Here is a 25459-nt window from a genome sequence, read left to right on the forward strand (position 1 = left end):
TCAAGCAATTAACATTATATTTTAAAGAATAAATACATTTAAAAAATAAAGTCCACATATTTAGAAATTAAAGTCCTAGAATTAGAAACAAAGACATAACTGGGCTTCTCTTGTCTGTTCTGCTCTTCGATAAAAGTCACAATATTTTTAGGCTGAGGATATACTTAAGAGATTAAAAACAGCCAACTGATGGTTTTACAGTAATGAATAAGATTCCCATTAATTAGATTAAGTACCACCTTGCACCATCACTACTATAACCTCTAGTAAGCACCTCTGCATAAGAATATACATAAGTACTTCTTGAAAACTAGACCAAGATTCATAGGAATGATTAGAAAGACATTCAGAACAGAATAATATAGACAGAATGAATCCCACAGCCAGGTACACAAATGCACTAAACAGCTAGGGTGAAATTCTCCTTTGCACAGAGGACCTGGCAGCAGTTTGCATCACTTAATCTTATTCAAGTCCTCAAAACTGAGCTCAAATTAAAATATATTAATTGATCACAGGACAAGTGAATACAATCAAGGTCACATGAAGAACAGAGCTGCCAAATCCTTGTCCATATAGAATTTTTCCAAGTATTTCCCAAATATTTTTGTATAGCAGGGTGATTTTTTTATATTAGCATACTAACCACAGAGAGCTCTTATTTCCAATAGCATTGTCAAAACACATCTTAAATACCATTTCAGTTTCAAGTTTGCATAACCTATTGTTTTTTTTAAAGCAGAGAGCATGCAAATTGCTTGCAGCACTTCCATTTGGGGAGTTATTTCAACAGCCTATTCTTGTGCAGCTGACTTGTAATGTTTCAATGTGCGAGCAGAAGGATCAGTAGCTTCAATCCATCTTGGCATCCAGAAGTGGGGCAGCCAGCTGCTTTGCCCTGAGTAATGCTTTTCAAAGATCTCGCGGTAGTAATAACTTTCTTTTGTTTTAGGAGTATTGAAAGGGTATTTCTCCGCTGCCTTTTCCAAAAGATAGTCATCAACCTAAAAGATACAAGCAAAATTCAAATTAAGCTGCAAATACACTTTTTACGTTATACCATTCAATTTGCTACAACTTAAAGTCACCTCAGCATACAAGGATTCAACACTGAATGGCCACAGGTTTAAAGAGAGAAAAAAAAAAAAACTTCTAAAAACTTAAAGCAATCTTCAGCCACTCCCATAAGGAGTTTCCTGGCTTTTTTTTTTTTTTTCTGGTTCAGAGCTGTTGACTCTACTGGTACAACCAAGCTCGTAGCAACGAGACATGGGGATGCAGAGGCAAAAGACACCTGCAGTTGCTAAGTTGGCTAAAAGAGGGAGGATGAAAAGTTGTACCAGCTGAGGTCATTTCTACAGCAGCTTCCACGGCCAACACGCTGCCTAGCCCCCCACAGCCATGAAATAAGTTTGCCCTTACTACAGCAATATAGGTTCAGTAGGGGCAGCACAGCACAGTGGCCTGACCCAACTACTTTCTTTCCTGTGGACATAGCAGAGAAGGATAGCTGGGTATAAGCAGCTGGGAGCAGGACAGACAAGGGCCTGTCCACAGGCCCAGTTACACGGAGCTCTGTCATTCCTTCCTCTCAGTGATTCAACCACCTCTACACACAAAGGAGGCGGTTATTTTTTGTTCAAAGCCAAAATACCGTAAGTTTCCATTGGCTGGCCATGTAAAAAGAGGTTTCACAAGAAAAGGGGCTTAGCTAGGCACGACTGGGAAAAACAAATGAAATAAGCAAGCAAGGACATTATAAAGTCATTATACTGCTACTCAGCCACAAAGTTCATGCAAGTTGCTTCAGCTGAAGCAGCCGCTTTGTGCGTGACCCAGAAATTGTGTTTGCTTACACACAATCTAATTTGCAATCCAGATACTTAAATGATGTGCATTTCCTTATACAGGCATTTCTGCCAGGCTCTAACATTGCTTTGTATCTATTTCAAATGCCTTTAAGCAGCTCAGATAAGTTTTAAACAACAATCGTCCATCCATCTTGCTCTTCCACCATGAAGCTCAAGTTACTGATTTATTCTCCCAACTAAGCATATGATCTGTCCCTCCTTATAAGCCATCTCTCAATACATCTCAATGTGAAAGACAAAAAATTTGTGATATTATACCTGTTGATCAATATAGTCCTGAAGAATAGAAAACCAGGATTTCTTTACAGACGTTATACCATCACTGAAAGCTTCTTTGGGTCTCCAGAGTATTTCTTTGGGAAGCAAGTTGGAATCCTCAAAGGACTGCCTTAAAAGATATTTTTCAATTCCGTTCTGTTTACAAAACAACAAATAACATCATGGGCCTTAGGAACTACAGTACAAAGATCTCGCTTTAAACATTGTATGAAGAAATAGTTTTCTTTCAGAAGTCTGTTCAGAAAAGGTTTCCCAGTAGTCCAACAATCTGGCAAAATATTTAAAGAGTGCTTAGCTTTAAATAGAGGGCTTGCATTGAATTCAGCAGTTTAGCCACGTTTAGTACGTACATCAATTGATCTGTAAGCTTATGTTTGGGTCCCACCCTAGGTTTGCATACCTTTGGGATTCGCAGTTCTGCTGGTAGAGATAAATAATAAGAAGTAAACCGATGATCCAAAAATGGGACTCTCAGTTCAAGACTAAACAAGGAAAAAAAAACAGATGATAGACTGAATTAAATCAGTGAGTCATCCGCTTATAAACTCTATTAACAGTCACATTTTCCTGTCTTTCACATAACATAGGGCTTTCTGCTTTTACTCAGAAGATGAACTTACATATTCACGACTATCTCCATTTTATTCATCAATTTGGAAAGTTAAGCATATGGTCTGTGTGGGATTTATTGACTAAAGCTCTCAAATGATTTATGACGCCATCTGCTGGACAATTTCTCATATAACAATTTAAAAACTACAGTTATTTTGTAGAATTTGCGACCTCTGTTACTCCACATAAATAAAGACATTGAAAAATCCTATTACCCCCAGAGAACTGCCAAAAATCTGCAAGTTGCCCACTGGAATTTGCATCAGCGTTTGTAAGGATGTCACAGACCAGAGTACTGTCACTTCTGACACCTACGTTTGTTCACGTTTTCAAAAAACAAGAACCCCCCTCACATGGCCACCATTAAAGCTATTTCCTACTGATTCTGCAGTACTTGCATGAGTTCTCTCCTATGCCAGTGGCAGATGTATGTGTAAGAAGTCTTTTTGCTTATATTCTCTCAGATATACTGCTGCTTCTAAGGACACTGAGGGCAACAAATAAATGCACAATAACTGCACCTTTAGTAGGAAGAACTCCTTTCAGTTAGTCTGTTTCCTCAAGAGATATTAAGCTACCCTGGCTTTAAAGTGAAATGTTTATTCACTGAAGTCAAATGGCGATGATATCCTGCATTCTAAAAAAAATCTCATCACTTCGGTAGCTTCTCCTCTGATAAAAAACATCCACCACTTCAGGAAATACACATCTTACCAAAAACAAAACAAAAAAACCCCAACCCCCCCACACCACACCCACTATCCTTCGGCAACCAAGTGCTGAGGCTCAGTTTCCTGTACACACACACACACACACACACACACACACACACACACACACGATTTGCATTGCAAGTCTTTTCCTACAGTTTCTTTTGTAACCCGTATGGGTAATTCTCTCCCTTCTCCTAGTCTTGATTATGTGGCCAATCTTTTCAGCACAAAACAAATCACAACACAAACAGCAGGTATCCTGCACCCTGTCCATTTTTTAAAATAGGAAACAGAAACATAAGAAAGTTATAAGAAATCAGCTTATTCATTTTGTGGCAGGATCAATGACAATGCAAGTCTGCTGGTCATGCAAGCTCTCTGCTTAGCTGAGGGTACCAACTTCTTTCACATCCTTACCCAGCTTTTCATCAATATTCTCCTTTTACTTCATGGACTTACTTCGTAAACGAACTCCATTTTCTGCTGTGTACATTGAGTGATTCTTTAAGTTAATAATCACACAGACTGTATCCTAATACCTTTCTATTGCAGTCAGCTACCTGACTGAAGGTATATATTTTTTTCTTTTAGTATCTGCTTTTTTAATTCTTCATATGCATGCTTACTATTACACCCTCGAAACAAACATTCAAAACTCCTCTTTGTTCAAACCTCAAAACAAAGAAACAAAAAAGCCCCCCAGCTTTTCTTAATTCTGCATATTATTGTCTCTAATTCACTGTTTCTATAAAGACCATTACAATGCCAGAGAAAAGAGATTTCCTGCATCAGTTGGCAACACAGCAGGTCTCTACAATCACAAAGGCAGGATCCAATTTTGCAGTGTGGTTTGCTGTTGCTCACGTTCCTTCAGGCTGCATCTTCAGTTTCATGTCGGCATACAAATCTACAGCAGTCTCTTGCTTTAGAATCAGGAGTTACTCTAAGCAGATACAATTAGACACTGATCTTCATTCCCTCTTCACCTTACCATTAAGGAATGGCACTGAAATCTGTCTTTGCTCACCTGCCAAAACTTTTCCTTCAGTAAAATACTGGCTGCATGAGTTTCTATAGCAAGTTTGTCTAGTAATGTTTACCAACAGAAATGTGATTGATGATCACTTTGAAGACCAGGCTTGCCTGTCCTATAGACTCCTAGCCCTCACACCTTGCCTCAGACCTACTCAAGAGCGCAGGGACCCTGAACACCAGCATATATCTGGAGCGTCAGCACAGCCCATTTTGCCACAGTGGGTGGTGTCTCAAGTTCTATTAGCTATTGAGCTCAAGCATAATATGGGGTCTACCCCAATTACTACTACTACTCTAAAGACTGATGTTCCTCCTAGAATAGTCCAGGCATAGCCAGTAGGAATAAGATTATCCTGCATCACAATATTTCCTGGATGGCAGCAGGACTTTTAAGATCCACTTCGGCTCTTAAATCCCACGTGACCTCAGCATCCAAGAGACTACGTTTTACCCATGGGCTGCAGTAGTCCTGTCTGCACGAAGTACATCAAATAGGTAGAGTTCTTTCAGAAGCCTCTCACTTTCTTCTGCAGCTTCTTCGGGAGAGGGTGCCTGTAACATACATAAGCATGCAGCATACAGATTAATACAGCTGCATGGAGGGAACAGTTACTTCCTGCCCTGCATATGGAATTGTAGCAATCACTACACAGTGAACTGTGACATATTTTAGTGAAAAATTCAAGCATGCCTAGTGAGTCTCAGAGTTGAGGAAAATACATGCAACTTGATTACTGGGATTCTGCCTGCCACCTATGCATATAAGCACACAATACCTCTTCAGATACAATACAAGGTATAAGCTTTTTACATGCCTTGGTAAATAAATCACTGTCTACTGAAAGTATAGAGAAGTCAATTTTGACCATATTCATTTTCAGGAGCTTAAGTAGGATCTAAGCAATCTCAGAACTAATAAAGAATACATACCAGAATAACAGTCTCAGGAAATTTGAAGTTCAAAAAAAAAAAAAGAAAAAAAAGTTATTTTTCAAGTGAATTGAATCCCTCAGATTTTATGTGGCTCAGGAAAAAGTCTCAGGAAGTACACAGCTAGTGCAACTGTCAAACTTCACACCTGGAAATCTCAGTAGGGATTGTGCTGAAGAGGAAAACAAGCAGTTCCAGGGCTTTCTGTTAACAAATATATTTACCTTATGGAAATAGATATATCCTTGTGTTAGCTCATCTGAGCCTTCCCCTGAAAAAATGACCACGCTATCCGTTTTCTTGCGTATATATTTGGAGACAAGATACATACCTTAAAAAAAAAAAAAGTATAAAGTTATCCAAATATAGTTATATGCATGATATTATATACAGCTTGTACAGTTTTAATTTAATATTGCAAAAGTTTCTTTCCTACCCTACTTTCTTCTGTAGCAAACTGCACTACACTAAAATAACATCTCAATGTTATTCAAAACCATCACTGGTCACACAAACTAAGTACTGCAAATACATCTAAACTCTGTCCTTATAGTTAGCCATTAAACTAACAGAAAGCCATGTGTGTCCTGGACACTGGGAACGCTGGAGGATTCCTACAGAAACACATACAAGAGTTCTTTTGACTCACGTACAACTTCAGTGCATGTCTAATACCGGAACAATTCTAAACAAACCTTCTAGCTATGGAGAACAAAAATACCAGCAAAAGTTGCTCTTTAACTCTCTGCCACTGTGGGTTGAACTGGATGAGGTACTTTTTTCCAATATGTAAATATATTTTTTTAAAGAATTATTTGTTAATCAGAGTTAGTTCTTCCCCTCTTTACATCTTTCCAAACAGTGTGCTGTAATAATACAAATAGTAGAGGCCTTTCGAAATGGATCTATTTAATTATACCTCACACTAAGCATCAAAAACATCCAGAAAAAATATAAAGATGACAGCTTATTTAAAAAAACAAAACAGAACAAAAACACTTTCAATATTTCTCATTGCAAAGTCCTCTCTTCAAGTCAAATTCTACTGAGGGATCTTTGCCTATCTTTTCAAAACTGTCCTGCCTATTTGGAAGACTAACTTGTTTACAGTGTTTTGGGCTGACACAAGAGTAACTGGGTAAAATGCTGTAGCTTGCACTACACAGAAGGTCACTTTAGATTAGGGTTTTTCATTTTTATCAGGTTGGCAACCCTTTATAAGAAGTTGCTAGTGACTTCCTTCATTTCTCAGAAGCAAATCTACAGTATAAGAAGTCTACCCGACTTGGGCGTACATGAGTTACCAGAGGGTGACAAGAAATATATCACTTTCAATATTAAAACAGGGCAAGGAATAGGGCAACTATAACTGTTTTCTGCTATTGCAGCATTCAGTGCCTTGGATACCCTCTAAATTTTCACCTTCCTCCTACATTCATACTCACCAGACCAGAAAACCTAGACTACCTGTTCTACTGTTCATTTTTGATATTTTTTTTCATCCCAAAGCTTCATGAAGAGCTCTTGATACTTGTTTTATACATTCAGCAACTTTGAAACTAATAACTGTTTTTGCCTCAGTCTGGTATTATACACAAGAGCAGGGAATAGAATTTGGGTGTGCTAGTTCCCAAGTCCTACCAGTTAAAGGATCTAGGAGACAACTGCATGGTTTTGCATAAAATTATATTCAGATAATATAAAACAAAGAGTATTATTAAAAACCTTACCAACTGAAGCTCTTACTGTTGTTATATCATATGTTTCCAAGGAGAAGATAACCTCCTCTAATGCCTGAATTCCTTCTTCAGAATTAAATATTACTTCATGATGTTCACTGCCTATATGCGTTGCCACCTGTTTGTAAAAGGTTATGATAATGTATTGCTTTCAATTTAAAACATTTTTTAAATGCACACCTTGTGGGAAACCATCAGCTCCCTTCTGCTGCAGACACTGAGAATTACATGACAAAAGGCCAAGAAAAGACAATACTGTGGCAGCCACTTTGTTTGCAGTAGTACCTTCATCAAAGGGAATGGAGTTTCCCTAATTACACTATGTTCAGCCAGGGTTAAAACAGATCATCCAGATGCTCGCCCAGAGCATAACAGAATCTGTAGTGGCTCTAAATACACTCAATATTCGCCACGAAGAGAAATGCAGCTCAAAAGTCATGACAGCCTGGATACCCAAAAGTGTACCCCAGATGCTCAAAAGGGTATCTAGATTGCACAAGGCTCTTACTAACTTGCCATAATTAACACACATACAAATGGCAGCATGGGAAAGTACTAAAGATTTATGTCAAGAGAAAATAAATGACTAATAATTAGTATTACAATTAATACTATACCATGAAGTTAATACCATGAATATACAAATACTGTTCCGAGTTGATGAGTGCTAGACAAACTGAAAACAAGCTTACTGTACCTTTCTGGCAGCCAGTATGTCAGGACTGTTTTCCATTCCAATTGCAAAGGTTTGCAAAGGGTAATTGATGTTCGCTTCTTTCATCAGTTTCAGAAGAACTGCTGCAACCAAGCTGGAATCCAAGCCCCCTTCAAAGAAACAAATGATTTGAGTAAGTGTTTGGCTCCCCCCACACTTTAAAGACACTGACTCTGGATAGTGACTCTGGTGAGCGCGTTTCATTTTTAAGCTGTCCGAATCACACATACTTTTTGCAACTGCACATTCACCTCTGCTTAACAAGGTGACTGTGGAACATCTTTAGTAACAGTTATGAGTACTTTTGATGTCAGAAACATCAACAGAAATCTTGCTTTAAGGTATAAAGTTGTTCTGAAATCACTGAGCCACTACAGAACACGCTCCTTCCCAAATTCGCTATAATGGAATTTATTCTCTGTTTCAAAACTGCTCTCTCCATCTTCCTCACACTTACACACTTGATAATCTATTAAAAGAACCATGTAATTTTCTTTTTTTTTTTTTTTTTGATTTGCTGTTTGGATCAAATAGAACTACACTGAAGTTCAGCAACAACAAAACAACAAAGAACAAATCATTTAGCATAAGGATTCCACTCTTCCCTGATCATTTTTCAAAAGTGTATTTAACATTTTAAGTGAAATCAATTTTTGAAACATCTCTTCAAAGTGAAAAGGTTCACTAGTGACATTCTCTTTTTTCCTCCTCTGCCTTCCCAGAGCAGGATTCGAGGAGGGCTTAGAAAAGTTTGGAAAACAAAGAAACCCCAAGACAGGCACAAGGTGCCCAGCTGTACTCTAAGGCTCCACCTTTTTATTCTCATTAGCTAGTTCTGCTAATCCCTGACTACTTCAACTGGCTACTCCCCTTTGACTTACTGAGCAAAGCATGATACCTGTTCTTCATCACCTTCCTGCTGTTATAACAAGAGCAATGCAAACCCCTCTTCTCTTTGTTTCCTACAGTCTGTATGTAGTTTGTCAGCTGAGTGCATTAGCACCTATTCCCACATTCATCTCCTTTGTGGGTATGCTTCCTAGTTAAAATTTTCCTTCTGCAGAAGTTACACGAGAGTCTAAGAAAAGGCGAGCACAGAAATCAGACTGACAGCCTAGGACTTGGAATGTGGGGAAATCAAAACCTCAGCTTCTATGGTGAAGCTGAAGAACTCCCTTTGCGATTGGAGAAGAAAGCACTTCTCTATCAGTGATGCTCCAAACATTCAGAATTGTGAAGCACTGAGATACTCCAGTGTTATACAAGCACGGTGCTTAGTTTCACTACTAATATATAGTAGTAGGGGTGTGGATCCGAGGAGCTGCTGGCCATCTTCTAATTTGATATCTGAAACATCTCTCCGTTTCCTCTACCTCCCTCTCAGATGGCACCACAGTAAGGAAAGGGTCCAAACAGTAACACCTTGCTCATCCTCTCTCATTCAAATGCACAGCTAACAGGGTGCAAAATAAATTAGCATAATTATTCACGTTCAGTGTATGCATGAACAGCATATCAGAGCTCTGACTAGAGGTACAAAGTGCTACAAAACCACAGCAAGAAAGTGCCAGTCTTGGCTACAAAGCCTTCTCTCTTTAACGTATCTCTGTAATACTGTACCATCAGATCACAGCACTGATCAGCTAAGTCAGTGAATAACTTCCTGTACCACAAACTATTACCTCACCTGAAAAAACAGCGTAGCAAATAATTTTGGTCCAGTTGCTCCTCTGTAATCTGGTAAACTAAAGGCAGTCTAGAACGGAGGCTAAAGCATAAAAGGTGACAATTAAGAACCTCCGCTCCTCCTGCTATCTGAAACATGCCAAGGCTCTCCTCTAGGCTCATTTAGTGCAAAGTGAACGTAATGATTTAAGTTTTCTTTCTAGGCACTAACCTAAGCATAAATTGTATATGTTTAAGAGTACATGAGATGATTTCTCAATAGACTATTGCTTTTCTTCTTAGCTAAAAATAGCCAGTATCTCAACAATCTAACATCCCAGCCCAGAGTCAATTTTTAAAGCATAAGACCTTCTACATACTTGTAAACTGAACAACATTATGAAACATTAATGAGTTCTTTGTAACTAAGAAAGTAAATAAGATTCAGATCACTTTAGGCACATTGCAGACACATTGCAGCAGAACAGCCAGGATACTTTCTTCTAATTGGTAGATGGTGGGTGAAGGAGGAGAGAGAAGACACACAATCATTATGATTCTTGCTACTTACCTGACAAAAGGCACCCAATCCTTCTGTGAGTCATCAGACGTTTTCTAACAGCATTTTCAAACAGAATACGGATGTTGCTTTTCACTGTTTCAAGATCAAAACCTGTTCAGAAACAATCAATCAAACAAAAAAAAAAAATCAAAGAAGTGTAACCTGGACGTTGCTGGCTTATGCAATTAGGAAAAAGAGATAACTATCTGCATTTCCTTTGACTATGAGGATATGAAAGTTCTTTCCACATGACTACTTACAAAGAGAATTCTCAGGTATTAAGTTCCTATTTTATAAAGGTTCTTTCAGATTTTTCAAGTGACACTTTTTAAAACCCAAGTAAGTTTTATATTCAAAGACTATCACTTTTCCACTTTAATCAAAATAAAGAGCAATTGTTTTGCTGTACTACCTGAAGGCAAATTTTCCACTGTATCATAAGCAGCATGGAGTGGTTCATCTTTATAACTATGAAATTTTACTAGCTCTACTGATGCAACCTTGCCAGAGGGCTTTAAATCCAGCACTTCATAATGACCCGGAAGAAATGGTTCCACTTTAGGACACAAGGATGTTGAATGCTTTAAGTCAGTAAGTCCTATAGAGACAACAGCGGGGGGAAAAAAAAAAAAGAGTCATTAAGTTTTCAATCTAGGATGGTTATGCTGTACCTCACCCAACAGCCCCTGTACTAAAAACATATACAAATATTTTCTACAGAACATAAGTTTGGTGTAAAATCAACATTTTAAGTCCGAGTCTGCCCTGGCTGACACAGATATACGGGAAAAAAATGCAGTATCTCAGGATTCCTCAGTTGCAGTGTGGGTTGAGAGAGCGATGCCAGCGTACCCAGCAGTACAGATAACACAGTACTTCGCTTTCGGATATTTAGAGGCCAGAACAAAGCATTAGGTCCCTCCAGAGAGCCCAGCAAAATGTACAGAATCCAGAACGGGACAATAAAATTCTGCTGCAATGAGAAAGCAGCTAATCAGTGGAAGCAACACTAATGACAAGTAGAGGCCTGAAAGTCCATCTTCTCCAGCACGTGGCGACTGACTCACAGCCACACAGGATCACCTTAGCTCTCTGAACTGGTCGTCTGCTGAAGATGTGGGCAGCTACAACCCTTCCTTTAGAAAACTCGGTGACAAAAAGCTACCTCTCCTTTTTATAAAATATCTAGTGATTAGAGATCTTTCACTCAGAAAGTGGGACACAACTTTGCCACTATGGAACCTGATTCTACTTCTGGCAGGTTACACACTAGGTTTTAATCATCCCCAGCTGAGGCAGATAGCAAGGAAAAGACGCTTTTAATAACTGGTAAGTAGCACTTTATTCCTGCGAGTACTTAGAAGAGCTCTTCTCTAACTTCCTATTACGATGACCAGGTGAAGATGTAATATGCTTATGAGAATTCACCTGATAGTTGATAGCTGGTTTTATATTTGGAATTAAGTGCAGTCAATATGACAACAGGTTTCTAATGAAACCACATCACTAAAGTGATTGACATTAGTTTAGTGATTTCATAACTCGTTAGTTCCACACTGATCCATACTGCTGCTAATGAATACCAAGAATCAGACTTGTGGCCATGTCTCATTTCCATTCCACTTGTGAAAAAAAATGTTTTGCACGAGTTGGCCACGTGGATGCCACTTGAACAACTCCACAGAAAAGTTATTCACTTGCTTTTACAAGGGGAATGGTAAACCACTGTAATCTTATGAGAGACAATTCCTAAAACATTCTCTTCCCTTGTTCTCTCCCAAGAAGCAGAGGTGGTACAGATTTAGTACCACTTCTACTGGTAGAGGGCTCAACCTGCTTTGGAGTCTGACAACAAAATTAATATGCAATTAATGTGAGGCACAAGTCTAACTCTATGCACTACATTCAACTTTGGAGTAACATTAAACATTTTTGGTTCAATACTGTTATGATAGCAGAATTGATACCAGAATATGATACAGAGAATTACAAAATGAAATAAGCAAGTTATTTTAGGGAGCTCAAGGATAATTACACCTCTTCAGAAGTTTACCCCATCTGTGGGATTCTCGTTTTAATGACATGTTGCTTTATTTTGTACTACTGAACAGCAAGCTATGGGAATCCATAAAGGACAGTAATTACAGTGTTTTTAACCTGGTAGAGAGTCAAGTTCAAAACAGGATTACCAAACAAACCTACTTGCTTCTATTACCACGACCTTTAGGTATATAATATTGTCGCTAGTCACTTCTGTCTTCCCCAGTCCCTTTCCTACCCTCACGCTTAAGAGTATTCTCCTTTTCCAGCAATTTTAACCATACATGTTTACACTGGGAGGCACTTGTTTCTCAGTAGTACATGCTAGGGTCTGCTTCTGGCTCTGTGAGCTTTGTAGTTGTTGGTTTTTTTGTCTGTGGAGAAAGGGATATTTATTGATGCTATGTTAAAATGGAGACTAGGAACCATCTTGAAATTGCAGATGCATTTGTCTCTAAAGTTCAAGATACGTTGCCAGCAATAACTCTCTAGAGGGGTCCTTACACTTGCCAGTCTGAGGTGTGCATACATAATATAGATGAGCAGAGTCTATCCTGTGTTTTGAGTTCCTCTCCAATATTGGCTTGAGTTAGAACTCGATCCTTGCAAATGCTTTTTTTGGCTAGTGTGGAAGCTCAGCTATCTGTATTTTATCTCTTCATTTCAATGTTTTTTGTTCTTCTTCTGATTTAGAGTAGTTTTTCCCCCCCTTTTACCCATTTTTGTTTTTCCCTGGACTTGTTAGGTTAGCATTACCTCAAACTTCTTTGCATTTTAAACTTCATACTGCTTGCGAATGTCATATCTTATTTGGACATGCTTTGTATCTTGCTGGAAGATGATTTGGCATTAGGAAATACTCTTTTTGTAAGACATGTAAACACAGAGCTGAGAATTAAGAGTTGACTCTAAAGGTATTCTGAAGGTGGTTTGAGCCCCCTTTGACTGTACACTTTGGTGATTTTTTTTTCTTCTGTCCGCATGAAGAGGCGATTTCAGATAGTCAAGATTAAGAGCTAGAAGAATATCATCATTTTCCTCACGCTATCTGTTTTTGCTTTGTTAATTAAACCGCTGAAGGTAAAGGAAGACCTGTTCCCGCTCCCCCAGAAGGCATCAGACCCCCTTTGGAAGGGCGAAGACATCGAGAAGAACCCCTGCACAGTTCCCTCCCTTGCTCACAAGCCACTTCTGTGAGTTCCGTGCTGCCTAGGAGACGGCAATGATTTTATTGGATCATGGGTATGATCACCTGTAGTTATTTGCTTTAATTTTCTTTCGTATCATTTACCCAACCCATCTGCTCCAGCCCATTTTACTGTCTTTGGCAGGAAGTAACTCTGCCTTTAGCCTTGAGAATTTTGGAGGCAGTTCCCCTTTTTGGGGAAGGGATTTTTTTTTGAAACTTACTTCTTGGTGCCCAATTAAAGTGGAGGTTGGATACCTGCGTCATCTCAGTTTACTGTAACTGAAATTTTAGGTCCTTGCTTCCAGTAAAATTCTGGATATGTTGGAATATTGGTACTTGCTACCCCCACTCCCTGAGATATTTGGCACAGGATTTCAGACTGAGCTTTTATCTTTTGACTGGATATGTAGTCTCCTTCTAAGAAATGGAGCGTAGTCTCTGAGACATTCCACTTAGCAAAGAAGCAGCTACATGCTTTCTGACCATTTTCATTGTTTAATAGCTGAGACCCAGTACTGAGTACTGCTGCAGTAGTTCATATGTTGAAGTATAAGGATCTAGTGGCATTGTAGGTGACCTAGCTGGTCTCTAGCCGCTGCTCTAGAAGGAATAATCCTCCCACGGGTCCAGTGACACATGTGCATGCCTTGGAGAGGCTGCAATGCTTAAAATGGGAATAGGTATTTCCTTTTACGCCCCCGAATTCTTCCAAGTCTGCCTTTGTTCAAAAGTATTTTTTGTTGTGTTATTACTGAACGTACAGTTCACTTTCTCTTCACACTTAGAAGAAGAGCATGACAAAGTTTCTCTCCAGCAACAACACCTAAGATTATTTAGGCACTAAACACAACTAGTCTTACCTTTTGCCTCAGAACAGACACCCAAAAATCCATCATCAGTCAGCACCTTAAACAGTGGTCTGACTCCATAGGTATCTCTTCCCAGAAACACTTTTCTGTTTGCTGTGTCCAGAAGGATGAAAGCAAATACCCCATCTAGCATGCAAGCTGTTTGTTCTATTCCTCCTCTGTTGTAAAGATGAAGGATAACCTCACCATCCACTAATGTCTGATATTCAAATCCAAACTGCTTCTGCAGCTAAGAAACGATAAACAAAAATAAGCATTTGTAAACACTGACTGTTTATCAATTAAGAAAAAAAATGCTCATATTTGTTTAACAGAAAAACACAAGTTACTTTGTAAATTACTGTTCAAAAGTTACGTAAACTTTTCAGTAGAAGACAAACACGATGCTTCTGTGTTCAAAATATTATCCGGCATCTCCTCTCAGGTAATGCAGATTTATTCCGCAGTCTAGCGATTCTTGTCAGGGAAAGTTTTCAGGGATACATTTTTATTTGGGGATGTAAAATTGCAAACACATGACCCTGGTTTTCAGGAACACTGTCCTCCCCATCTCCCACAGACAAAAGGCCAAAGCAGGCAGCCACTGCTTCTAGGAGTCCCACCCACTACCCCATTACAGTTTCAGAAACACTGACATCATTTTCTGTCAAATCTCTCAATTACCCTTTCTCATCAGATAGAGACAGTGATATTTACATTAAAAAAAAAACAAACCAAACAATGACACTCCAAGCCTATAACACTGATCACGGCTCTGTGGAGTAAAGGACTTTGGAAATAAACTTTGTTTTCCTTATGCAGCCCCTTCAACTCTGCACTGCTTTTTCATTCACACAGAAATCTCCTCTTGCCTTATCTTCCTCCACTCTTCTAAATTCTTTACTCTGCCTGTCCAGATGGAGCGGGGGAGGAAGAAATTAGCTGCCAGACTAAGTTAGACCAAATATACTTCATGTTCTTGTAGTGCTCATTTTAAAGTCCTTTCAGCATTTACCAGACACCAGGGGGTGGGGAGGAATAAAACACTAAAAAGCCATGAAACCCCACCTAATCAGTGTTTTCACACTTTTAGCTATGGTTCTTTGGTTTATGTTTTATTTATGGGGCAAAGTCTTGGCCCAGACTGAGTCAGTAAGTAAGTCACTGTCCTAAACGAGATGGCTGTTTCATCCATGGTTCTTTCCTAGGTAGGTTTCAGCCACCTATTTGTAGCTGAAAACATGAAAGAAAAATCTCTTTACAAAGAAAGAAGGCACATAACATCATGAAAACAATTGAATAAATTCCTGCTGACAGTGATGGAAGTTTTGCATAAATTCCACACAGGATTCAGCGTGTAACGTGATGGAGAATAATCCTTACTGCTTTCAACAGTGGAAGAGACAATGCAAAACACAGCAAGACACGCAGACTGCTGGTACAATACATTTCACATACACTTTGTCTTGAAGTACATCCAACTAGCCAAATATTTAAAGGGGGGGGAAAAAAAAAACAGGACTTAAATCGCATTTCAATCAGATCCCCAAAGACATCAATGTAAACCAGACTTCCAAAATCCCAAGTGTTAGAAATACTAAGACATCTCAGATTATTCATCAATATGATTCATTTTCAGCATTCAGTTTCAGCATGATTCTGAACCAGTTAGACGTGTAAGTCGGTTACTTCATACCCCAAATGTGGACGTTCTGAATCACTTCCCCTTACGAGCCTAGCATAGGTGAAACAGACCATCTTAGCGCGGGGACTAAGGCACACAACGCTATTAAGGTATCATACCTGCTATGAGGGACATTTAGACACTTGAGGAAGTAAGTACTGAGCTGCTGATTGTTTTTCACCCTGGAGAACGTAAGAGATTTGCTTAGGTGGCTCTGAAAAATCCCACCAAGCATCTGCCTTAAGCAGCAGACATTTATGTACTTTTGTGGCCTACTGGAAACATTGATCAAACCTCAAGCTATAAAATATTCATTTCCCGTTTCTCAATTAAAACCTGATTTTCTTCAGTATGAAAGGCTAAGTGTGTGTTTAAGTCACCTTACTGCCACAATTCATTCAGACAATTTACTGCTTTTAAATACTAAATATTCAATAACCTTTTTCAGCTTTCTGGTATTCTAGTCCACGTTTTACACCATTTCTGAATACGCACTAGTTTTGAGATAAAAAAGAAAACACACTTTTACCTGCTTGAAATTGTAGATTTCTCCATTGTAACACAGCCACAGATATGGAAATTTCTTCACCCGGATAGGCTGCATGCCATACAGCTGATCAACAACTGAAAGGCGGTGGAAACCAAAACAGCAGTTGGTGAATCTATTGACGTTCTCAAACCGAAAGGCGTCGGGACCTCTATGTGCGATCTTCATGGCACTTAGGCACTGGACAGAAAGGCATTCATCGCTTCCAAACAGGGCCCAGATGCCACACATCGTGAAGCCGTTGATCTACCTAAAAATGCAGAACCTGTGCAATAAAAACATGAACGTTATAAACAAGGGCTGATACCTAGAGAACATAGACACACTTTTCTTGACAGTTCAATAGCCTCTGCTCATAAAAGTCATCAAGAGAATATCAGACTTTACTAGCACAAGGTAAAACACAACCTACCCAGAACGTGATGAGCAACCTTTGCCCAGCCCACAAAATGCATCCTTTCACATGCACCTTTAGGTGCACCAACGGTGTTTACACATCTTACAGAGCACAAATATAATCAGAATAAGTCATTATCAGGTACTGGATACGATGTGGTGAAGTAGCATCATGTCAATGGAAACATTAACTGTTCTTTCAGTTCTTTCGGAACAGAGCTGTTCTCCTCTCGCTGTCACTCATCAAGGCACGAAGGCAGCCCTAGGGCTATCAACTAGACGAATCCAAGTACTGCTCCTTCATTTCAGGCACGATGACATCAATCTTTGTTTACACGGTTAATTACCTGGGAAACATGGATTTTTCCCTCCCTCCGTCCACCCATCCGCTTGGCAAAGCGCTGGCGCAGCCCAGGCGTTTCAGCAAGCCAGGGAGGCGGCCGGGGCCCCGTGTTCCTTCCCCGCGGGCCCCCTGGGCGGACTGGGCCAGACTGGGCAAGGGGGCGCCCAGCCCAGCAGGGCCAGAGCGGGGGCACTTCCAAAACCCTTTCCCAAGCGCTGGTTTACACGCTACGGAAATACGACAGCTGGGTCCCGTCTGGGGGCCTTCCCGTCGCCCCCAGCCCTGCTGGGCAACTCCAGAGCAGGCAAGGGACAAAACACCCAGCGAGGGAGCGAGCAGATTTTGCCGGTGTCCTCCCTCCTCCCGCCCCTAGCTGGCATTTTAGGCAGGACTTCCCGCCTGCCACATTTCACGCACCGTTTCCCCTGCGGCTCCCTTAGCTCTTCCATGAATTTAAAAGGCAAGGAAAGCACGACTGCCAAAGCCAGGAAGAGCACGGCGGCTACTCTGTTTTACTGAATGAAATTTCAAAGCGAGGATGTCTTTTTTTTAAAAAAAAAAACACGAGCGCCGATCAGGCACCCCGCCGCCGCCATGACTCATGCCGCAGCACATGGCGAGCGGCGGGGCCGGGCCGAGCTGGGCCGAGCCGAGCTGGGCCGAGCCGAGCCGGGCCGAGCCGAGCCGGGCCGAGCCGCAGACCCCGCGCCGGCCGCCGCCCCTTCCCTCCGGCTGCCGCGGCGCCCCGGCCCCCGCGGAGGGGCGGCCAGGCCGCCCACCCGGGCCCGGCCCGGCCCCTGCTCGCCCATCCACCTCCCCGCCCGCAGCCCCGCGGCAGCATAGGGACAAAACTGCCGCCGCCGCCCGGTCCTTACCCGGTACCGGCGCGGGGGGAACCTCCGTGCTCTCCGCGTCCTGTGGAGGGAAAGGAGGCGACTGCAGCCGGGGCTCGGCAGCCAGTACGAGCAGCCCCGCCGCCGCGCTCCTCCCCCGCCGCCGCGCTCCTCCCGCCTGCTGAAACTCCGGCAGAAATTTCATCATGCACCTGCCTCCCTCCCGCTCTCGCTGCCGCGCCGGGGCCTGCGGGCGGCCCTCGTGCTGCTGCGGCCGCGGTCTGCCCCTGCCCCTGCGGCCGCGGGGCCGGCGGAGGCGCCTCGGCGGGGGTCGAGCTCAACTCTCTCCGGAAGAGAGAGGGCTCGCAGAGTTTGTATCTCTAGAAACGTCGTACGGGGACCTGGCTGTGCTCCGCTTGGTTCCGAATAGTAGCTGCGTAGGGTAGAGGAATTTTGCTGCCTGCCTGAACGTCATTAAGGGGCAGTTAGTTTCGCCTTGCTGCCTTTGCCCTGTGAGAGCGTTCGTCTGAAGGACGGTCAGCTCTGAAGACTGGAAGTGATGTGTTAAACATAAACCTTCCTTCCCTGGCCCAGGCGCGCGCGGCTGGAGAGCCGTTAGTAGCAGTCTGCGTGCAGCGCAGTTTCGTTTTCTGCTTTGGTGGACTTAGTTCAAAACTCTGTACAGTTGGGCCGGTTATGAAGATTGCTAGCAAAAGGGGGAGGTCGGCGGGCAGAATCTAAAGAGGAGGTTTAAGAAGTCTTCAAAAGGAATTTTCTTAGGCTTTAGAAAGAAAGGAGAGCGTGCCGATGTTGGTTAGCGAGAAGTAGGCCCCGTGGCTGATGGCAGAAAGGCGGAGGTCGCGTCTGTCTGCCCAGCGGGGCTTCACCTCAACACGGGGCGCAGGGCTGGCCTCGGCAGAGGGGGGCTGGGGGCAGCCGCCGCGTGCCCCGTTCGCAGGGGCCGCGCGGGGCAGCCGCGAAGGGCAGAGCGAGAACGCGCGCCGTGGCGCACCGCATCACTGCCCAAAGGAGGGCCGTGGCTGCGTCGGTGAACTCGGTATGTCGTGTCCCGTTTGTCTGTCTGTTTGTTTGCTAGGGATCTAAATATCACCAACTGTGCATTTGAAAGACTACAAGAAATGACAGAAGTGTTGCATGAACCGATTTTTTTTTTTTTGGTCTGTGCTTTTTGTCAAAAGCTTTTTCTTGGTATCTTTCCTTCTTTTCTAACCTAAAGAAAACACTAAGATAAAGTTGTCTGGATTTTCATTTTATGTACGTTTCCTGGTTCATATCTCATACATTGCTTTACAGTAGTAAATCACAAACCATTTGGCAAAATGAGAAGAGTTTCATGCAGAACCTGAAGCAAGGAGGTGAGAACCAACTTGCAGAAAGTTGCCCAGTAAGTCTGGGCAAGCACAGCCAGGAAAGAGTTAAACCTCCTACGGCCTGTTATTGTCTGCAACAGCAGGGCACGCTGGGTAGTTGCCACATATTCATTCTCCCCCTTACTACCCACTTTTGAAAAATAGTATGAGGATAACTGCTTCATTTTGATATGCCTTGCATGTTTCATCCTCTGTTTTAATGGAGTTTGTGATGTTGTATATAGGACTAATGGGAGAAATCCCAGATACAGCCTATTTCTTCTACACGTTGGCAGTTTTACTGTTTGGTAGTTAAAATAAGTGCAGATGATAACTGAGATGTCTCTGTTCTTTTCTAGTTTTTATTTGTTTCTTCGCTTTTGAACACGATCCCCAAGTAGCCCTCTACACTCCTTTTACATTGCAGTGCTCTTTGATGGTTTCTATCAGCAAGTCTGCATACAGCGCTGGATGGCCCAGTGCCACAGTTCTGCTTTTCTTGATCGTCTTTCCTCTCAATTCTTCCCCTTCTTGCAGGCATTCACATGTGTACTAGTTTCTCCAGGTCTTCTCCACCTTTACTCCCCAAAAGCAAGTTTTAGCAGTATGCGAACTGATTATTTTTCCATTTTGGCTGAGAAGAATTTAAATTGATGCTAGCCAAATCAATGTATTTTAATGTAGCTGTCGTGGCTGTGTTACTGTTAGACCGAGCTGGGAACTCTCGGTAGTTGAGCATTGCTCTTAACTAAAGTCTACGCTCCTCAGGGTTTTTTTTTTTTTCATTAAAATTTAGTACTTTTCCTGCATCCATTAGATACAGTACCGCCAGTATATTTGGAAAACTGGAAGTCCATGAGATCCGTGAAATCTACTTGAAGAGGAGGCAATACTGAGGAGAAATTGGAGAAGTCAGAATTTGTGATTAAAAGAGATATATAGTGAAAGTCTTTTACTTTCAAAGCGGTGACTAACAAGTTAACAGCCTATACAGCTTCCTGGAGGTATCCCTCATGATTTCTGGCTTTCTGCTTGAAGGAACAAGTTTCAGCTTGGTTTTGTGATCTTGGCTGGGCAAGAAAACAAGATTTGAAGTAGAAAACAGTAGCGAGACTCACATATTAGAGAAAGCTTTTTCCCTTTCTGACAGTGTCAAATGCACATACTCTGCAATTTCTCAGGCAGGAATTGAAGACCATTTGTTGATGGTGAAGGTTGTTCAGAATAGTTTCTTGGCCCAGGTCATTAGGAACAGGCAGGACTGCAAAATATCAAAAATTCTATTGATGTGCATCAATACAACCCCCTGTACCACCCTTTTGCATGGCAATACCTAGCAAATAGCTATGCCAGACCATCTACATATATGTGGATCGTTAAAGGTTCTTCATCACCAGTAATTTGAAGGATAATAAGTATAATACTGAAATATTTCCTATTAAAAGGGGGAGAAAACAAAAGTGATTTTGGTCACGGGGAGGACAAGGATATGTGTCTTGTCCACAGCCCTTGTGCAGCTCTACTGCCATGATTTCCTTTGCATCCAGTGTTCTTTTTTAACCTGGGCCAGCTATTCTCCATCTGATCTTGAATACATCCTGCATTGCGGTAGCATTTTTTTTAACCCTCCAGTGATAAGTGGTTTATGATGGAGTCATGGGAATCAGCAGTTTCAAGTTTCCAGATTCATCACATTATTTCAGCTCTCAGTGACTGCTCGCAGTTTTTATTTATGAAGTGAGCAGGGCACAGATCACCAAGAATTCTGTCTTCTCCTTTTTTTTTTTTTTCCCTCTGATGATGCCCTTTTTATGCTGTATTTGCAGCACAGCACTTTCCCATGTGTCATCACAGGCCTAAGCAAACGTGTCTGCTACTGTGATTTGTTTGTGTTTGTCAGCATCCACAAATTACGGTGGTGCTTAATTCCATCTACTGTACTTTATCCATTTATATCTTGTGTTCTGAATGCACACCATGATAAAGCTGTAATGCCTTTCTGGGTGCAGGGAGTTACAGTACAGCTCCATTTCTGCCAGGAAAGAGTCACTTTGGAAAGACCTTTCTCCATGATGCATCCAGCAGTGCAGCCCAAAGAGAAGATGGGAGAAAATTTTCTAGGGCAGGGACTAAGCTTGAAAACAGAAGATTGTTTCTCCTAATGGAGCCACACAGAAATGTCTTTGTAGCACGATAGCATTGGCAGGCCGTTACGTACTGGGAGGCAGAAGTGGTGGGTAGGGCTCAGTGGAAGGAGAAGATTAGTTCCTCCTCCCCAGCTGCATCGGTTGACATAAATACTGTATTTCATATTTTGGACTAGCTTGACAAATGCAAAGGTATGTAGCTAGATACACGTACATTTACCAAGCAAGATGTGTAGTGCCAGATGGTCTGGTAACACGTGTCTGACATCCCAAATATATGGGTATATGTCAGGGATATGCTTAAACAGAGAGCAAAGCCATTTTCGCGTTCTGTTTTTTCTTACCCACAAGAATAGTAACATGCTAGTAACATATGGTAACGGGGTTAAATCTTCAGTAATTACACTCAAGATCTCAAGCAGAACCATGCTTTAATCCCCATGTCTGGAAAAAAAAAGTGAAAAGAGAAACTATGGAATTTAAAAGCTCTTTGGGGATCTGTAGCTTGCTGTGAGATAGCCTCTCATTCGTGTCATTTAGCCTACCTAGTGGCACTGCCCCACGTTTCAAAGTGCACCAAGTGTGTGACTTTTAAAGAACTTCTTAACCTAACAGAGCTACAGAGCTGTTAGAGATATTTAAAGTTATAGGGACTATTTTTCTTGTTTTCCTCTGTGTTATTTTCTTTTGCTTTGGAAGACATTTAAAGGATATACAGACTATTTGTCTCTTCAAGACAGGATCCTCTTTCCCATCTCTTGGTATAAAAAGCAGTCGTCTCTCCCACTGACAGTTCCTATTGCTGTAGTCTCTCTTATTTAATCCTTTTTCTTTCTGCTTATTAAGCTTGACAACAATTAATTAGCGGTCACAGCACTGAAGTGTTAGAAGACTATCTTTTTCTAGAGCTGGGGCGTTCAGAACTTCACTAAAGTACTAGAGAAGCACGTCTAGTGCAGTATGAAGAGAGAAAACAAAATAAGGCGATTTGTTATTGGCTATACAAAAGACCAAAAGTACATTTGCACTACTGTAGCATCCTTTTTTACCATCCCAGCCTTTTCATTATCCCCTGTGTTTCTTAGCACAGACAAGCAAGGGTTGTTGACAGAGCTATTGGCCATACAGTGCATGTTGTGGGCACAGCATATTGTTAGGAGGCTTCAGACCACAGAGGAATGAAACATTGCTGACTTTAACTGAATAACAGTGGACTTAGCTAATGAGAAGAAGTCCAGTGTAATTTATTCTCTCTTCCCTGGGGGACCTTTCTCCCCCTACAAAAATAAAAAAAACCATTCCGTATGCTTTTTTAACCGCTTGTGGAACGAGACAGAAAAAGTAGTTGTCTGATACTGATTCCATAATATAAAGCAGAATTTGCGAGTCACATTGGTAGAACTAATTTAAATTCTGGCTCTTTCTCATACAGTAAGAAAGATTAGGTGCCAGTTGGATTGGCATTTAGACTAACAGTTGTGGTCAACGTGGGAGGATTAACTGAAAATTACAATCTTCAGTTCACTTTTTCATTATAATTTACCCATTGTGATATTTTGCCCATCTGAAGAGATGTGTTGTTTAATGCAAACAAGATCCTTTTCATCTGGTATACAGCCACGTTTTGCTGAGATTTGGCTAGGTGGTATAAAGTTGTAGCAGCTAAATCCGTGCCTGAAAGTGTATAACAAAGACTTAAAATACAGAATTGGAATAACTGGACAGGATTCTAATGAAGTCCGTTTGACACACCTCAGCAGTGCTGCTTTAGTCTTTTAAAGCAGCATGTTTCATTCTCTGATCTGCATGCTACTAGTGGTCGGGACGACATGAAAAGCGTTCAGCAAAATGTTCTTAAATACATTATATTCTCCTAAATACAGTTAAGAAAAATAGAGGAGTAATAATAACAATAGATGAATGCTGCATGAGAATCGTCTTTTTTAAGACAGTTAGATGGTCTTTGGTTTATAAGGGATTGAGAAACGCTATTCTAAAGCTTACGAATGCAGTTGCTGTTTCCCATCACTAGGTAGAGTTCTTACCTCAAAATGAGGAATGGTCACACTATTCTGTTTGTATCATGAACAGGGGTGAAGAACAAATACAGCAAAGGTCTCTGAGCTGAAATAACTGGACTTGCAAATGTAACACTGCAGTGTGAGGAATAAAAAGCTGTATAAACATATACACTAAGCCAGTTATTTTCTCCAAATGACAAAGCTGTAATGGTGAAAAGACATTTTTTCCAGTTTTGTCACAGAAGTACACACTGAAATTTAGACCATTTTGCAGTCAGTGTATAGTGGCTTCTTACTAATTCTGCTAAATCAAAAAGTACTGAACCCTTCAGATGAATGCCTTGTTCCTTCATGGTGGCAATTTACTCTGCTTTCCTCTTAGGCATTAATTCTGGATTCTATACAGAGGTAAACTGTTGTTGTTGTTGTTACTACTGTCATATAAACAGTAAAACAGATTGTCAGATTGTCTTTTATTCCCAGCTAGAAACTCTTGCAACAGATTTTTTTTTTTAATAACTGTCTCTTTTCATAAGTAGCACCTCATGAGGAGAAAAAAAATTCTAAATAACCCAACATGCAGTATCAATTCAAAAGGATTAAAAGAATTGAACAATTAATGATTGCAAAGTAGGAGAAGGCTTTGTTCTGCATTCTGATTCCTACCGAACAGTACCTGAGCTTTCATCACAGATGTCAGGTAACAACATGGGTATTTTTACTAATCTAACGGCATAATTTCCAACATTAATTCCAACATTTCTATAAAGCTTCTTTTTTTTTTTCCACAGGAAAAAATATGGAAACACGAGCCAGCTGAAATCGTCTATCAACTCTTTTAGAAACACAAATACGCAAGAATTGTGGTTTATAACAGCTTTACTTTGAATCTTATTTTAGCTGACAACAGTCCTCTGAACCTCTGCTTTTGCCAGGAATCTACTAATGGACTCAGGTATGAAACAGGCAGCCAAAAGAATGTATGCACACGTGTGGGCTATACCTCTAGCCATTTTGAAATGTACCTGTTGTGGTTTGCACCTTTCGTGTGCCATTTTTGTGGACTTTGACAGAGAAAGTATCTGCACCTTTCCTAGCTACCTTTTTAGCCACATGCATGTGTAGAATAAATGGAAATGTACTTACCCATTTACATTTCAGAGAAATATATTAGTAACAAGAATAACGTGAGACGTAGGTCTCGTAAATGCTTACGTCCGATTTGTGAGGCCGTTTCTATAAATAGAGCAGGGTCAGGAAGTAAATTTAAGTAGCGGAAGTTGATTAATTATCAGTTCCCTCCTTGGCATGATGGATGTCCACGCCAAGCAGCATTCCCAGATAAAATGTCTGGGCATGGTTTACAGAAGAACATCTGCCAAGGGCTGTTTCTAAAGAGCGACGGAGGTTTCACTCCGTCCACCGTGCGGTCCTGCAGTATTTTAGCAGACATTGAAACCCTTCGGTAGCTCTGCATGCCTTCATGCCACATTCCACAGCATGCAAAATGAGTTTTGTTTTCTCAGTTTCATCATTCGAAAATCCTACTCTAACGGGTTGCCAAACAGCCCTCAGCTTACTTTGAACTGAAAAATTATAAAATAATTATGTCTAAGAGTGGTCCCTGGCATGGTTTCACTTAGAAGTACAGGTACAGTGTAAGGGTCTGGTCCAAAAAATTTTGAAATGCGTTTTGGGGCAGGTCTGTAAGCAGGAGAGAATCCCTTTGGGGCCTACTTTTCATGCAGAATTTCCAGGATGATAGTTTATCACATTTCTGTTATTTCCAATCAAAATAAAAACAAAAGCATTTAAAATCTTATAGATCAGTAAAGAACAAAACCCTCTTATTACAAATGATTTTAAAGCATTCTTATTTTCCCATAAACAGATGTTTCATATATCACATTACCAGCAAGA

General features: G+C 41.0%; 1 protein-coding gene and 1 long non-coding RNA gene across 4 annotated transcripts in view; one reads left to right on the forward strand and one right to left on the reverse strand.

Moving 5' to 3' along the window:
- Positions 1-19053, reverse strand: ASNS (asparagine synthetase (glutamine-hydrolyzing)). The gene is made up of 12 exons (XM_068934922.1): positions 18044-19053; positions 16412-16694; positions 14211-14448; positions 10534-10719; positions 10131-10232; positions 7877-8004; positions 7171-7297; positions 5665-5771; positions 4962-5062; positions 2551-2632; positions 2130-2285; positions 1-1004 (listed from the first exon to the last, which is right to left on the reverse strand). The coding sequence occupies exons 2-12, from the start codon at positions 16658-16660 to the stop codon at positions 795-797; spliced, it is 1686 nt and encodes a 561-aa protein (XP_068791023.1). The 5' UTR covers positions 16661-16694; positions 18044-19053; the 3' UTR covers positions 1-794.
- Positions 18931-25459, forward strand: part of LOC104143672 (uncharacterized) — a 10415-nt gene continuing 3886 nt past the window's right edge. For 2 of the 3 annotated variants that reach the window (XR_693943.2, XR_011139618.1), the window contains exons 1-2: positions 19074-24239; positions 24331-24494. This is a non-coding gene — a long non-coding RNA (uncharacterized lncRNA). The other variant, XR_011139617.1, reaches the window with a different exon arrangement.

This window comes from Struthio camelus, chromosome 2 (assembly GCF_040807025.1).
Source record: "Struthio camelus isolate bStrCam1 chromosome 2, bStrCam1.hap1, whole genome shotgun sequence".
NCBI classification, from domain to species: Eukaryota; Metazoa; Chordata; class Aves; order Struthioniformes; family Struthionidae; genus Struthio; species Struthio camelus.